At 43.7% G+C, this 14,997-nt stretch overlaps 1 protein-coding gene across 4 annotated transcripts in view; it reads left to right on the top strand.

Annotated features, from left to right (window-relative positions):
* Nucleotides 1-14,997, top strand: part of LOC115126260 (V-type proton ATPase subunit H) — a 68,834-nt gene that overhangs the window by 13,446 nt on the left and 40,391 nt on the right. For 3 of the 4 annotated variants that reach the window (XM_065006027.1, XM_065006026.1, XM_065006029.1), the window contains exons 5-7: nucleotides 7,021-7,134; nucleotides 7,549-7,653; nucleotides 10,329-10,385. In XM_065006027.1, the coding sequence (XP_064862099.1) occupies nucleotides 7,021-7,134; nucleotides 7,549-7,653; nucleotides 10,329-10,385 (276 nt within the window). The remainder of the gene's footprint in view (nucleotides 1-7,020; nucleotides 7,135-7,548; nucleotides 7,654-10,328; nucleotides 10,386-14,997) is intronic. The other variant, XM_065006028.1, reaches the window with a different exon arrangement.

The raw sequence follows: 14,997 nt of genomic DNA on the forward strand, positions 1-14,997 counted from the left end.
TAGCTAGGCTAACAGAGGCTGCAGTGCATGTTTTCTAATCCTACAGTTCCAGACAACAACAACTCAGAATCTAAGGAGCAGCCTGCCTGTTGGCTCTTGGTTGTAGCCCATCCTTCTCCTTTAACTTTTAATTACATCTTCCATTGATTAGATATCTCCTTACTTTTACCACACGGAGGCTCTCACTGTAGCCTACTGCAGCTCTGACTCATGATTGGCCAACACCAAGCTACATGTGCCACTCTCCACTCTCATGAAAAGCAAGAGCAGCAGCATAAACATTTCTCTCTACTGCAGCAGTAGAGACCTGTGACAATCATATCAGACCCATACCAGAGACCTGTAACAATCATATCAGACCAGAGACCTGTAACAATCATATCAGACCCGAGACCTGTGACAATCATATCAGACCAGAGACCTGTGACAATCATATCAGACCAGAGACCTGTGACAATCATATCAGACCAGAGACCTGTAACAATCATATCAGACCCGAGACCTGTGACAATCATATCAGACCAGAGACCTGTGACAATCATATCAGACCAGAGACCTGTGACAATCATATCAGACCAGAGACCTGTGACAATCATATCAGACCAGAGACCTGTGACAATCATATCAGACCCATACCAGAGACCTGTGACAATCATATCAGAGACCTGTGACAATCATATCAGACCAGAGACCTGTGACAATCATATCAGATCCATACCAGAGACCTGTGACAATCATATCAGACCAGAGACCTGTGACAATCATATCAGACCAGAGACCTGTGACAATCATATCAGACCCGAGACCTGTGACAATCATATCAGACCCATACCAGAGACCTGTGACAATCATATCAGACCAGAGACCTGTGACAATCATATCAGACCCATACCAGAGACCTGTGACAATCATATCAGACCAGAGACCTGTGACAATCATATCAGACCCATACCAGAGACCTGTGACAATCATATCAGAGACCTGTGACAATCATATCAGACCCGAGACCTGTGACAATCATATCAGACCCGAGACCTGTGACAATCATATCAGACCCAGAGACCTGTGACAATCATATCAGACCAGAGACCTGTAACAATCATATCAGACCAGAGACCTGTGACAATCATATCAGACCCGAGACCTGTGACAATCATATCAGACCCGAGACCTGTGACAATCATATCAGACCCGACTCAGACCAGGTGACAATCATATCAGACCAGAGACCAGGTGACAATCAGATCCATACCAGAGACCTGTGACAATCATATCAGATCCATACCAGAGACCTGTAACAATCATATCAGACCAGAGACCTGTGACAATCATATCAGATCCATACCAGAGACCTGTGACAATCATATCAGACCAGAGACCTGTAACAATCATATCAGACCAGAGACCTGTGACAATCATATCAGATCCATACCAGAGACCTGTGACAATCATATCAGACCAGAGACCTGTGACAATCATATCAGACCCGACTCAGACCAGGTGACAATCATATCAGACCCGAGACCTGTGACAATCATATCAGACCAGAGACCTGTGACAATCATATCAGACCCGAGACCTGTGACAATCATATCAGATCCATACCAGAGACCTGTGACAATCATATCAGATCCATACCAGAGACCTGTGACAATCATATCAGATCCATACCAGAGACCTGTGACAATCATATCAGACCCGACTCAGACCTGTGACAATCATATCAGACCCGAGACCTGTGACAATCATATCAGACCAGGTGACAATCATATCAGACCCGAGACCTGTGACAATCATATCAGACCAGAGACCTGTGACAATCATATCAGACCCGAGACCTGTAACAATCATATCAGACCAGAGACCTGTGACAATCATATCAGACCAGAGACCTGTGACAATCATATCAGACCCGAGACCTGTGACAATCATATCAGACCCGAGACCTGTGACAATCATATCAGACCAGAGACCTGTGACAATCATATCAGACCCATACCAGAGACCTGTGACAATCATATCAGACCCGAGACCTGTGACAATCATATCAGATCCATACCAGAGACCTGTGACAATCATATCAGATCCAGACCAGAGACCTGTGACAATCATATCAGATCCATACCAGAGACCTGTGACAATCATATCAGACCCGAGACCTGTGACAATCATATCAGACCCGACTCAGACCTGTGACAATCATATCAGACCCGACTCAGACCTGTGACAATCATATCAGACCCGACTCAGACCTGTAACAATCATATCAGACCAGAGACCTGTGACAATCATATCAGACCCGAGACCTGTGACAATCATATCAGACCAGAGACCTGTAACAATCATATCAGACCAGAGACCTGTGACAATCATATCAGATCCGACTCAGACCTGTGACAATCATATCAGATCCGACTCAGACCTGTGACATTCTTTAGTCGGGTCATGGATCTCATTTTGGGTGTTCTGGCGCAGGTGGATCTGTGATTTTTATTTTATTTTTTAAACTTTTTATTTATTTAACCTTTTATTTAACTGGTCAAGTCAGTTAATAAGAACAAATTCGTATTTACAATGACGGCCTAGGAACAGTGGGTTAATTTCCTTGTTCAGGGACAGAATGACGGAGTCTTACCTTGTCAGCTTGTGGATTCAATCTAGCAACATTTTGTTCACTGGCCCAATGCTCTAACCACTAGGCTACCTGCCTCTAACCACTAGGCTACCTGCCTCTAACCACTAGGCTACCTGCCTCTAACCACTAGGCTACCTGCCTCTAACCACCATGCTACCTACCTCTAACCACCAGGCTACCTGCCTCTAACCACTAGGCTACCTGCCTCTAACCGCCAGGCTACCTGCCTCTAACCACCAGGCTACCTGCCTCTAACCACTAGGCTACCTGCCTCTAACCACTAGGCTACCTGCCTCTAACCACTAGGCTACCTGCCTCTAACCACCAGGCTACCTGCCTCTAACCAACAGGCTACCTGCCTAGTGAAGACCTCCATGTAGGGGAACAGACTTCTGTTAACCCTTTATACTCCTGGGAATTGCCCTATATGAATAAGGCTAAATGTAAATGGAAAAGCATATTCATGACCAGTTTGGAGATAATGGGAAAATTATTAGACTTTAGTTGAGGTCACAAGACTGAATCTCAACATTACACTGTTGATTTTATGTTCACAGTACATTTACTGTACTTTCCATCACATTTGTTGATAACGGAATCTCAAAATACTCTTGATACATCTAGTAACATGATTAGAATATTCTTGGGAAATTTGAGGTAGGTGAAACATAAGACAAGGGTTTGAGTGAGAGGTCTCCAAGTGGCCACACCTCCAGTGTGCCCAGTTCATAAGTCATTTCAATGCATTATGACTCAAAGAAGAGTGTTCAACGTTGGGGAACTAGAGCTCTCCTAGCTTTGGACCGTTGGGGAACTAGAGCTCTCCTAGCTTGAGACCGTTGGGGAACTAGAGCTCTCCTAGCTTGAGGCCGTTGGGGAACTAGAGCTCTCCTAGCTTGGGGCCGTTGGGGAACTAGAGCTCTCCTAGCTTGGGGCCGTTGGGGAACTAGAGCTCTCCTAGCTTGAGACCGTTGGGGAACTAGAGCTCTCCTAGCTTGGGGAACTGGAGCTCTCCTAGCTTGGGACCATTGGGGAACTAGAGCTCTCCTAGCTGGGGCCGTTGGGGAACTAGAGCTCTCCTAGCTTGGGACCGTTGGGGAACTAGAGCTCTCCTAGCTTGGGACCGTTGGGGAACTAGAGCTCTCCTAGCTTGGGACCGTTGGGGAACTAGAGCTCTCCTAGCTTGGGACCGTTGGGGAACTAGAGCTCTCCTAGCTTGGGACCGTTGGGGAACTAGAGCTCTCCTAGCTGGGACCGTTGGGGAACTAGAGCTCTCCTAGCTGGGGCCGTTGGGGAACTAGAGCTCTCCTAGCTTGGGGCCGTTGGGGAACTAGAGCTCTCCTAGCTTGGGACCGTTGGGGAACTAGAGCTCTCCTAGCTTGGGACCGTTGGGGAACTAGAGCTCTCCTAGCTTGGGACCGTTGGGGAACTAGAGCTCTCCTAGCTTGGGACCGTTGGGGAACTAGAGCTCTCTAGCTTGGGACCGTTGGGGAACTAGAGCTCTCCTAGCTTGGGACCGTTGGGGAACTAGAGCTCTCCTAGCTTGGGACCGTTGGGGAACTAGAGCTCTCCTAGCTTGGGACCGTTGGGGAACTAGAGCTCTCCTAGCTTGGGACCGTTGGGGAACTAGAGCTCTCCTAGCTTGGGACCGTTGGGGAACTAGAGCTCTCCTAGCTTGGGACCGTTGGGGAACTAGAGCTCTCCTAGCTTGGGACCGTTGGGGAACTAGAGCTCTCCTAGCTTGGGACCGTTGGGGAACTAGAGCTCTCCTAGCTTGGGACCGTTGGGGAACTAGAGCTCTCCTAGCTTGGGACCGTTGGGGAACTAGAGGTCTCCTAGCTTGGGACCGTTGGGGAACTAGAGCTCTCCTAGCTGGGACCGTTGGGGAACTAGAGCTCTCCTAGCTTGGGGCCGTTGGGGAACTAGAGCTCTCCTAGCTTGAGGCCGTTGGGGAACTAGAGCTCTCCTAGCTTGGGGAACTGGAGCTCTCCTAGCTTGGGACCGTTGGGGAACTAGAGCTCTCCTAGCTGGGGCCGTTGGGGAACTAGAGCTCTCCTAGCTGGGGCTGTTGGGGAACTAGAGCTCTCCTAGCTTGGGGAACTGGAGCTCTCCTAGCTTGAGACCGTTGGGGAACTAGAGCTCTCCTAGCTTGGGACCGTTGGGGAACTAGAGCTCTCCTAGTTTGGGACCGTTGGGGAACTAGAGCTCTCCTAGCTTGGGACCGTTGGGGAACTAGAGCTCTCCTAGCTTGGGACCGTTGGGGAACTAGAGGTCTCCTAGCTTGGGACCGTTGGGGAACTAGAGGGTCTCCTAGCTTGGGACCGTTGGGGAACTAGAGCTCTCCTAGCTTGGGACCGTTGGGGAACTAGAGCTCTCCTAGCTTGGGACCGTTGGGGAACTAGAGCTCTCCTAGCTGGGACCGTTGGGGAACTAGAGCTCTCCTAGCTGGGACCGTTGGGGAACTAGAGCTCTCCTAGCTTGGGACCGTTGGGGAACTCCTAGCTTGGGACCGTTGGGGAACTAGAGCTCTCCTAGCTTGGGACCGTTGGGAACTAGAGCTCTCCTAGCTTGGGACCGTTGGGGAACTAGAGCTCTCTAGCTTGGGACCGTTGGGGAACTAGAGCTCTCCTAGCTTGGGACCGTTGGGGAACTAGAGCTCTCCTAGCTGGGACCGTTGGGGAACTAGAGCTCTCCTAGCTTGGGACCGTTGGGGAACTAGAGCTCTCCTAGCTTGGGACCGTTGGGGAACTAGAGCTCTCCTAGCTTGGGACCGTTGGGGAACTAGAGCTCTCCTAGCTTGGGACCGTTGGGGAACTAGAGCTCTCCTAGCTTGGGACCGTTGGGGAACTAGAGCTAGCTTGGGACCGTTGGGAACTAGAGCTTGGGACCGTTGGGGAACTAGAGCTCTCCTAGCTTGGGACCGTTGGGGAAAGAGCTCTCCTAGCTTGGGACCGTTGGGGAACTAGAGCTCTCCTAGCTTGGGACCGTTGGGGAACTAGAGCTCTCCTAGCTTGGGACCGTTGGGGAACTAGAGGTCTCCTAGCTTGGGACCGTTGGGGAACTAGAGCTCTCCTAGCTGGGACCGTTGGGGAACTAGAGCTCTCCTAGCTTGGGGCCGTTGGGGAACTAGAGCTCTCCTAGCTTGAGGCCGTTGGGGAACTAGAGCTCTCCTAGCTTGGGACCGTTGGGGAACTAGAGCTCTCCTAGCTTGGGACCGTTGGGGAACTAGAGCTCTCCTAGCTTGAGGCCGTTGGGGAACTAGAGCTCTCCTAGCTTGGGGAACTGGAGCTCTCCTAGCTTGGGACCGTTGGGGAACTAGAGCTCTCCTAGCTGGGGCCGTTGGGGAACTAGAGCTCTCCTAGCTGGGGCTGTTGGGGAACTAGAGCTCTCCTAGCTTGGGGAACTGGAGCTCTCCTAGCTTGAGACCGTTGGGGAACTAGAGCTCTCCTAGCTTGGGACCGTTGGGGAACTAGAGCTCTCCTAGTTTGGGACCGTTGGGGAACTAGAGCTCTCCTAGCTTGGGACCGTTGGGGAACTAGAGCTCTCCTAGCTTGGGACCGTTGGGGAACTAGAGCTCTCCTAGCTTGGGACCGTTGGGGAACTAGAGGTCTCCTAGCTTGGGACCGTTGGGGAACTAGAGGGTCTCCTAGCTTGGGACCGTTGGGGAACTAGAGCTCTCCTAGCTTGGGACCGTTGGGGAACTAGAGCTCTCCTAGCTTGGGACCGTTGGGGAACTAGAGCTCTCCTAGCTGGGACCGTTGGGGAACTAGAGCTCTCCTAGCTGGGGCCGTTGGGGAACTAGAGCTCTCCTAGCTTGGGGCCGTTGGGGAACTAGAGCTCTCCTAGCTTGGGACCGTTGGGGAACTAGAGCTCTCCTAGCTTGGGACCGTTGGGGAACTAGAGCTCTCCTAGCTTGGGACCGTTGGGGAACTAGAGCTCTCCTAGCTTGGGACCGTTGGGGAACTAGAGCTCTCCTAGCTTGGGACCGTTGGGGAACTAGAGCTCTCCTAGCTTGGGACCGTTGGGGAACTAGAGCTCTCCTAGCTTGGGACCGTTGGGGAACTAGAGCTCTCCTAGCTGGGACCGTTGGGGAACTAGAGCTCTCCTAGCTGGGACCGTTGGGGAACTAGAGCTCTCCTAGTTGGGGCCGTTTGGGAACTAGAGCTCTCCTAGTTGGGGCCGTTGGGGAACTAGAGCTCTCCTAGCTTGGGACCGTTGGGGGGAACTAGAGCTCTCCTAGCTTGGGACCGTTGGGGAACTAGAGCTCTCCTAGCTTGGGACCGTTGGGGAACTAGAGCTCTCCTAGCTGGGGCCGTTGGGGAACTGTTCTGTTGTGTTCCTTTAGAACCACCGGAGGTTACAACACTATTGTTATATTTCTGTAGGAGAATCACCAGAGGGTGAACATCTTCTTCGACTACTCCAAGAAGACCAAGAACACCGCCTGGTCCTACTTTCTGCCCATGCTCAATCGCCAGGACCTGTTCACCGTCCACATGGTTAGTATCACTACGCCACACACTACCCTACAGTTAGCACTGAGGGAGAGCTGGAGGAGAATAAGAGATGGAGTGGAGGGAGAAAGAGAGAGATGGCAGAGAGAAGCAGAAAAGAAGAGGACAGAGAATTCAAATGCAGATTTATCATGTCTTCAGAATGACCAGCAGGTTATTTGCATGTTGATTGGATTTCCATCTTGTGGCCTTTTTGTTATAAAATATTATAAATGGAAGGATAGTTTTGGTCTCTCTCTGGGAGAGATGCATTTATATATAGTGGAATGTCTAATGCATTAACATGACTGTGGAAATGGAAGTTGAACAATAAGCCATACCATCAGCATTGAATAGTGAGTGACTTTAATATTGAGGCGCAGGCTGGGCTTTAGGGTCTGACTTGTAAGTCTCTCCCAGGCGGCCAGGATCATCGCTAAGCTAGCAGCCTGGGGTCGTGACCTGATGGAGGGAAGTGACCTCAACTACTACTTCAACTGGATCAAGACCCAGCTCAGCTCCCAGGTATATGACCCTTCAACCCTCTGAACTAAAACCACATGTGCAGTGCCTTTTGAAGTATTCAGACCACCCACAGGAGGTTGGTGGCACCTTCATTTGGGAGGATGGGCTCGTGGTTAAGGCTGGAGCAGAATTTGTGGGATGGTATCAAATACATAAAACATGGTTTCCATGTGTTTGATGCCTTTCCAGCTGTTATGAGCTGTCTCATCTTTTTAAGTGGGAGAACTTGCACAATTGGTAGCTGACTAAATACTTTTTTTGCCCCACTGTATATACACACACACACACACACAGTTGACGTTTCCATACACTTAGGTTGGAGTCATTAACTTGTTTTTCAACCACTCCACAAATGTCTTGTTAACAAACTATAGTTTTGACAAGTCGTTTAGGACATCTACTTTGTGCATGACACAAGTCATTTTCCCAACAATTGTTTACAGACAGATTATTTCACTTATAATTCACTGTATCACAATTCCTGTGGGTCAGAAGTTTACAGACACTAAGTTGACTGTGCCTTTAAACAGCTTGGAAATTACAGAAAATGTCATGGCTTTAGAAGCTTCTGATAGGCTAATTGACATTTGAGTAAATTGGAGGTGTACCTGTGGATGTATTTCAAGACCTACCTTCAGACTCGGTGCCTCTTTGCTTGACATCATGGGAAAATCTAAAGAAATCAGCCAAGACCTAAAAAAAAAATGTTTATAGACACAAGTCTGGTTCATCCTTGGGAGCAATTTCCAAATTCCTGAAGGGACCACGTTCATCTGTACTAACAATAGTATGCTAGTATAAACACCTTGGGACCACGCAGCCGTCATACCACTCAGGAAGGAGACGCGTTCTGTCTCCTAGAGATGAAAGTACTTTGGTGTTAAAAATGCAAGTCAATCCCAGAACAACAGCAAAGGACCTTGTGTAGATGCTGGAGGAACAGGTACAAACGTATCTATATCCACAGTAAAACGAGTCCAATATCGACATAACCTGAAAGGCCGCTCAGCAAGGAAGAAGCCACTGCTCCAAAACTGCCATAAAAAAGCCAGACTACAGTTTGCAACTGCACATGGGAACAAGGATTTTACTTTTTTGGAGAAATGTCCTCAGGTCTGATGAAACAAAAATAGAACTGTTTGGCCATAATGACCATTGTTATGTTTGGTGGATAAAAAGGGGAGGCTTGTAAGCCGAAGAACACCATCCCAACCGTGAAGCACGGGGAGGCAGCATCATGTTGTGGGGGTGCTTCGCTGAAGGAGGGACTGGTGCACTTCACTAAATAAATGGCATCATGAGAAAGGAAAGTTATGTGGATATACTGAAGCAACGTCTCAAAACATCAGTAAGTTAAAGCTTGGTCGCAAATGGGTCTTCCAAATGGACAATGACCCCAAACATACTTCCAAAGTATTGGCAAAATGGCTTAAGGACAACAAAGTCAAGGTATTGGAGTAGCCACACAAACCCCTTAACTCAATCCTATAGAAAACTTGTGGGCAGAACTGAAAAAGTGTGTGCGAGCAAGGAGGCCTACAAACCTGACTCAGTTACACCAGCTCTGTCAGGAGGAATGGGTCAAAATTCACCCAACTTATTGTGGGAAGCTTGTGGAAGGCTACCCGAAACGTTTAACCCAAGTTGAGCAATGTAAAGGCAATGCTACCAAATACTAATTGAGTGTATGTAAACTTCTGATCCACTGGGAATGTGATGGAATATATATATATATATTGTTTCAGCCTCTTAAAGCAAGTGATGAGATGAGTATGTGAACATTATATTAAGTGGCATTGTTTTAAAGTGACTAGTGATACATTTTTACATCAATTTTTCCATTATTAAAGTGGCTGGAGTTGAGTCAGTATGTTGACAGCAGCCACTCAATGTTAGTGATGGCTGTTTAACAGTCTGATGGCCTTGAGATAGAAGCTGTTTTTCAGTCTCTCGGTCCCAGCTTTGATGCACCTGTACTGACCTCGCCTTCTGGATGATAGCGGGGTGAACAGGCAGTGGCTCGGGTGGTTGATGTCCTTGATGATCTTTATGGCCTTCCTGTAACATCGGGTGTTATAGGTGTCCTGGAGGGCAGGTAGTTTGCCCCCGGTGATGCGTTGTGCAGACCTCACTACCCTCTGGAGAGCCTTACGGTTGTGGGCGGTGCAGTTGCCGTACCAAGCGGTGATACAACCCGACAGGATGCTCTCGATTGTGCATCTGTAAAACTTTGTGAAGGTCTTAAGGGCCAAGCTGGATTTCTTCAGCCTCCTGTGTGTTTGTGGACCATTTCAGATTGTCAGTGACGTGTACACAGAGGAACTTGAAGCTTTCCACCTTCTCCACTGCAGCCCTGTCGACGTGTATAGGGGCACGTGTTCACGGAGTCCATGTGAGAGTCCGTGCCCCTCTCCACATCGACGGGCCGATCTGAAATGGTCCACCCACACAGACAGTGTGGTGAAGAAGGCACATCAGCATCTCTTCAACCTCAGGAGGCTGAAGAAATCCGGCTTGGACCCTGAGTCTTTCTCTCTCTCACACACACACTGAGTCTCTCTCTCACACACACACACACACACACACACACACACACACACACAAAGTACTTCATCCAGAGCCCAGTCATCTAAGCCAGCCACATGGCTCCTTGTCTGTGTTTTGTCTTCCATTAGAAGCTTCATGGTACAGGTCCAGATTCCTCAGGACAAGGCACTATATCCCCCAGTGAAGTGAGTATGACAGAGTGATGAAGATGATGATGATTCATCCTAACGCTGCTATCTCTCTAATCAACTCTCTATTGGGCTCTTTGCTGTCTCTCTCTGCTGCTTCTGTTCTGTTATAATACTGTTACAACGGAGGTGCGGAGACATCAGCCAGTAAGGCTGGAAACGAGGCGTATGTCGCGTCACTAATTCACAGGAGAGAATTATTTCATATATTTTTTTATGCTTTTTTTGTTGGCATAAATGCCTTCTGGAGCATGTGAACTTTTCATGTGCCTTAATAACAAAATTGTATTATCCTTCGATATGAATAAAATGGTTAAATTACGAGCCTTGTTGGTATAGCCACGGAAAAAGTCAGGAACCTTCCCGCTAGCCATGGTTGGCTGAGAAAATGGATGGGCTGGACATGCCTAGAGATGAGTTCGGATTGGTCTGCCATGTAGCATGTTTCTGTCTAATATGAGTTGCTTAGTATGTGTAGGTAATCCTTTCTATAGCAGCTTTTTTGAAAGACATCAGGAAAACAGCGGTGTCCCTATCGAATCCAATTTCTGGAGGACCGAGTTTTGAAATCAATGGAATGCCTGGTGGAAGCAGAGTTTGATGGTTAAAGAGATGGAGACAATTCAGGCTTTTGATTGCAAATGTGGATGCAGTCGAAAATAGAACAGAACGTTGTTAGCCCGTCTCCTGATTGGTTTTTTTTCTTCTTCAACCTAACGGCAACCAGAGAGGGAGAAGCATTCATCCAGAGTCAAGCGAGCTACATTTTTAGATATTATGCGTTAGTGTACTGTTAGCTAGCGAGCCAACCAGCCAGCTAACGTTACGTTTATGATCTGTGTAGTAATATTATTTGTATCTTTACGAGCCATTTGCATTGCAAGTTATAGCCTAATGTTAACAGCTAGCTGACATTGAATTTAGCTACCTGTATATTCATGCACGGTAGTAACGTCATGAGTTGGGGATTATGGTTCATTGTTAAGAAGACTCCACTATGCGAGTAACCATTTCACTGTAGTGTTTACACCTTCTGTATCCTCTGCATATGACGAACAAACTTTGATTTTATTTTATATAGTGTGTTTACCAGAGACTGACATGGGAAGAACAACATGACGTGCACCAAAGTCGGATTTGGACATATTGTTAGGCCAACAAGACAGTGTCCAAGTTCTAAAATTCTCACATTCACATTCGTAAGCTATTTTCTCTAATTAGCTCGCCATTAACTTGTGAACATTGATCTTGTTGAGTTCCTTTTCCAGTAATAATGAATACAAATTAGCTAAGACATTGTCAGCTATATGATGTGGTCATTATTTGAACTGGTTAGCCAGCTAATGTAAGGTTAGCTACCTATCTAACAAGCTAGAAACGAACCAAAACATTGTTGAGAAAGTTGCTTTTAGTTGCCTGGTTTTCTAGATTGACATATACTAAATACATTTTAAACTGATGGGTTTATTGGTGTTAAAATACACCAGTTATGCTATTTTGGACCACCAGGCTGCTGATGTCATGCAGCATGTCGCTTTTGTGTTTAAACTTTTTCATATTGACAACGACAAGTTTGATGGCCAAAATCGAAATTGCACCTAACCTGGAATAATACATTATGGCCTTTCTCTTGCATTTCAAAGATGATGATAAAAAAAAATCTTTGTTTTCTTCTACCAGTTCTAATGTGTTATATTCTCTTGAATTTCACATTTCCAATAACTTCAATGTATTTCCTTTCAAACGGTATCAAGAATATGCATATCCTTCGTTCAGTTGGGGGGGGGGTCTGTTCTTGAAGAGGTTTTAAAGAGATGTGTGGGGAAAAGGCTCAACACCCTGACCTTGCCTTACCCTTATCCTACTCCTCCTCTGTTCCTCTGGTGATGTAGAGGTTATTCCCTGCAGTGCCTAGCTCCACTCCCATTCCCCAGGCGCTCTCATTTGTTGACTTCTGTAATCGTAAAAGCCTTGGTTTCTTGCATGTTAACATTCGAAGCCTCCTCCTCCCTAAATTTGTTTTATTCACTGCCTTAGCACACTCTGCCAACCCGGATGTCCTAGCCGTGTCTGAATCCTGGTTTAGGAAGATCACCAAAAACCCTGACATTTCCATCCCTAACTATAACATTTTCTGACAAGATAGAACTGCCAAAGGGGGTGGAGTTGCGATCTACTGCAGAGAGAGGCTACTACTATTATTATTACTACTGCTACTACTATTATTATTACTACTGCTACTACTACTATTACTACTACTGCTACTACTACTATTACTACTATTATTATTACTACTGCTACTACTATTATTATTACTACTGCTACTACTACTACTACTACTGCTACTGCTACTACTGCTACTATTATTATTACTACTGCTACTACTATTATTATTACTACTGCTACTACTACTACTACTACTGCTACTACTACTACTATTATTATTACTACTGCTACTACTATTATTATTACTACTGCTACTACTACTACTACTACTACTACTATTATTATTACTACTGCTACTACTGCTACTATTATTATTACTACTGCTACTACTATTATTATTACTACTGCTACTATTATTACTACTACTACTACTGCTACTACTGCTACTATTATTATTACTACTGCTACTACTATTATTATTACTACTGCTACTACTACTACTACTACTATTATTATTACTACTACTACTATTATTATTACTACTGCTACTACTATTATTATTACTACTGCTACTACTATTATTATTACTACTGCTACTATTACTGCTACTATTATTACTACTACTACTATTACTACTACTACTGCTACTACTGCTACTATTATTATTACTACTGCTATTACTACTATTATTACTACTGCTACTACTACTATTACTACTACTACTGCTACTATTATTATTACTACTGCTACTACTACTATTACTACTACTGCTACTATTATTATTATTACTACTATTACTACTACTACTATTATTATTACTACTACTGCTACTATTATTATTACTACTGCTATTACTACTATTATTATTACTGCTACTACTATTATTATTATTACTACTACTACTACTGCTACTACTATTATTACTACTGCTACTACTACTATTATTATTACTACTGCTATTACTACTACTACTATTATTATTACTACTGCTATTACTACTACTACTATTATTACTACTACTACTACTACTATTATTACTACTGCTATTACTACTATTATTATTACTATTACTACTACTATTATTACTACTGCTATTACTAATATTATTATTACTATTACTACTACTATTATTACTACTACTACTGCTACTACTATTATTATTACTACTACTACTACTATTATTATTACTACTGCTACTATTATTACTACTGCTACTATTATTATTACTACTGCTACTACTACTATTATTACTACTACTATTATTATTACTGCTACTACTACTATTATTATTATTACTACTGCTATTATTATTACTGCTACTACTACTATTATTATTACTACTACTATTATTATTACTACTACTACTACTATTATTATTACTACTGCTACTACTATTATTATTACTACTATTATTATTACTACTGCTACTACTACTATTACTACTGCTACTATTATTATTATTACTACTGCTACTACTATTATTATTACTACTGCTACTATTATTACTACTACTACTATTATTATTACTACTGCTACTACTATTATTATTATTACTACTGCTACTACTACTATTATTATTATTACTATTATTATTACTATACTACTACTATTATTATTATTACTACTACTACTACTATTATTACTACTGCTACTACTATTATTACTACTGCTACTATTATTATTATTACTACTACTACTATTATTATTACTACTATTATTATTACTACTGCTACTACTACTATTATTATTACTACTACTACTATTATTATTACTACTATTATTATTATTTACTACTACTATTATTATTACTACTACTACTACTATTATTATTACTACTACTACTATTATTATTATTACTACTATTATTATTACTACTACTACTATTATTATTACTACTATATTATTATTACTACTACTACTATTATTACTACTACTACTACTACTATTATTATTACTACTGCTACTACTACTATTATTATTACTATTATTATTACTACTGCTACTATTATTATTACTACTGCTACTATTATTATTACTATTATTATTACTACTGCTACTATTATTATTACTATTATTATTACTACTGCTACTATTATTATTACTATTATTATTACTACTGCTACTATTATTATTACTACTACTACTATTATTATTACTACTGCTACTACTACTATTATTATTACTATTATTATTACTACTGCTACTATTTATTACTTGCTACTGCTACTATTATTATTACTACTGCTACTATTATTACTTGCTTATTACTACTACTGCTACTATTATTACTACTGCTACTATTATTACTACTGCTACTATTATTATTATTACTACTACTATTATTACTACTACTATTATTATTATTACTACTACTATTATTATTATTACTACTACTATTATTATTACTACTACTATTATTATTATTACTACTACTACTACTATT

Source organism: Oncorhynchus nerka, linkage group LG20 (assembly GCF_034236695.1).
Source record: "Oncorhynchus nerka isolate Pitt River linkage group LG20, Oner_Uvic_2.0, whole genome shotgun sequence".
NCBI classification, from domain to species: Eukaryota; Metazoa; Chordata; class Actinopteri; order Salmoniformes; family Salmonidae; genus Oncorhynchus; species Oncorhynchus nerka.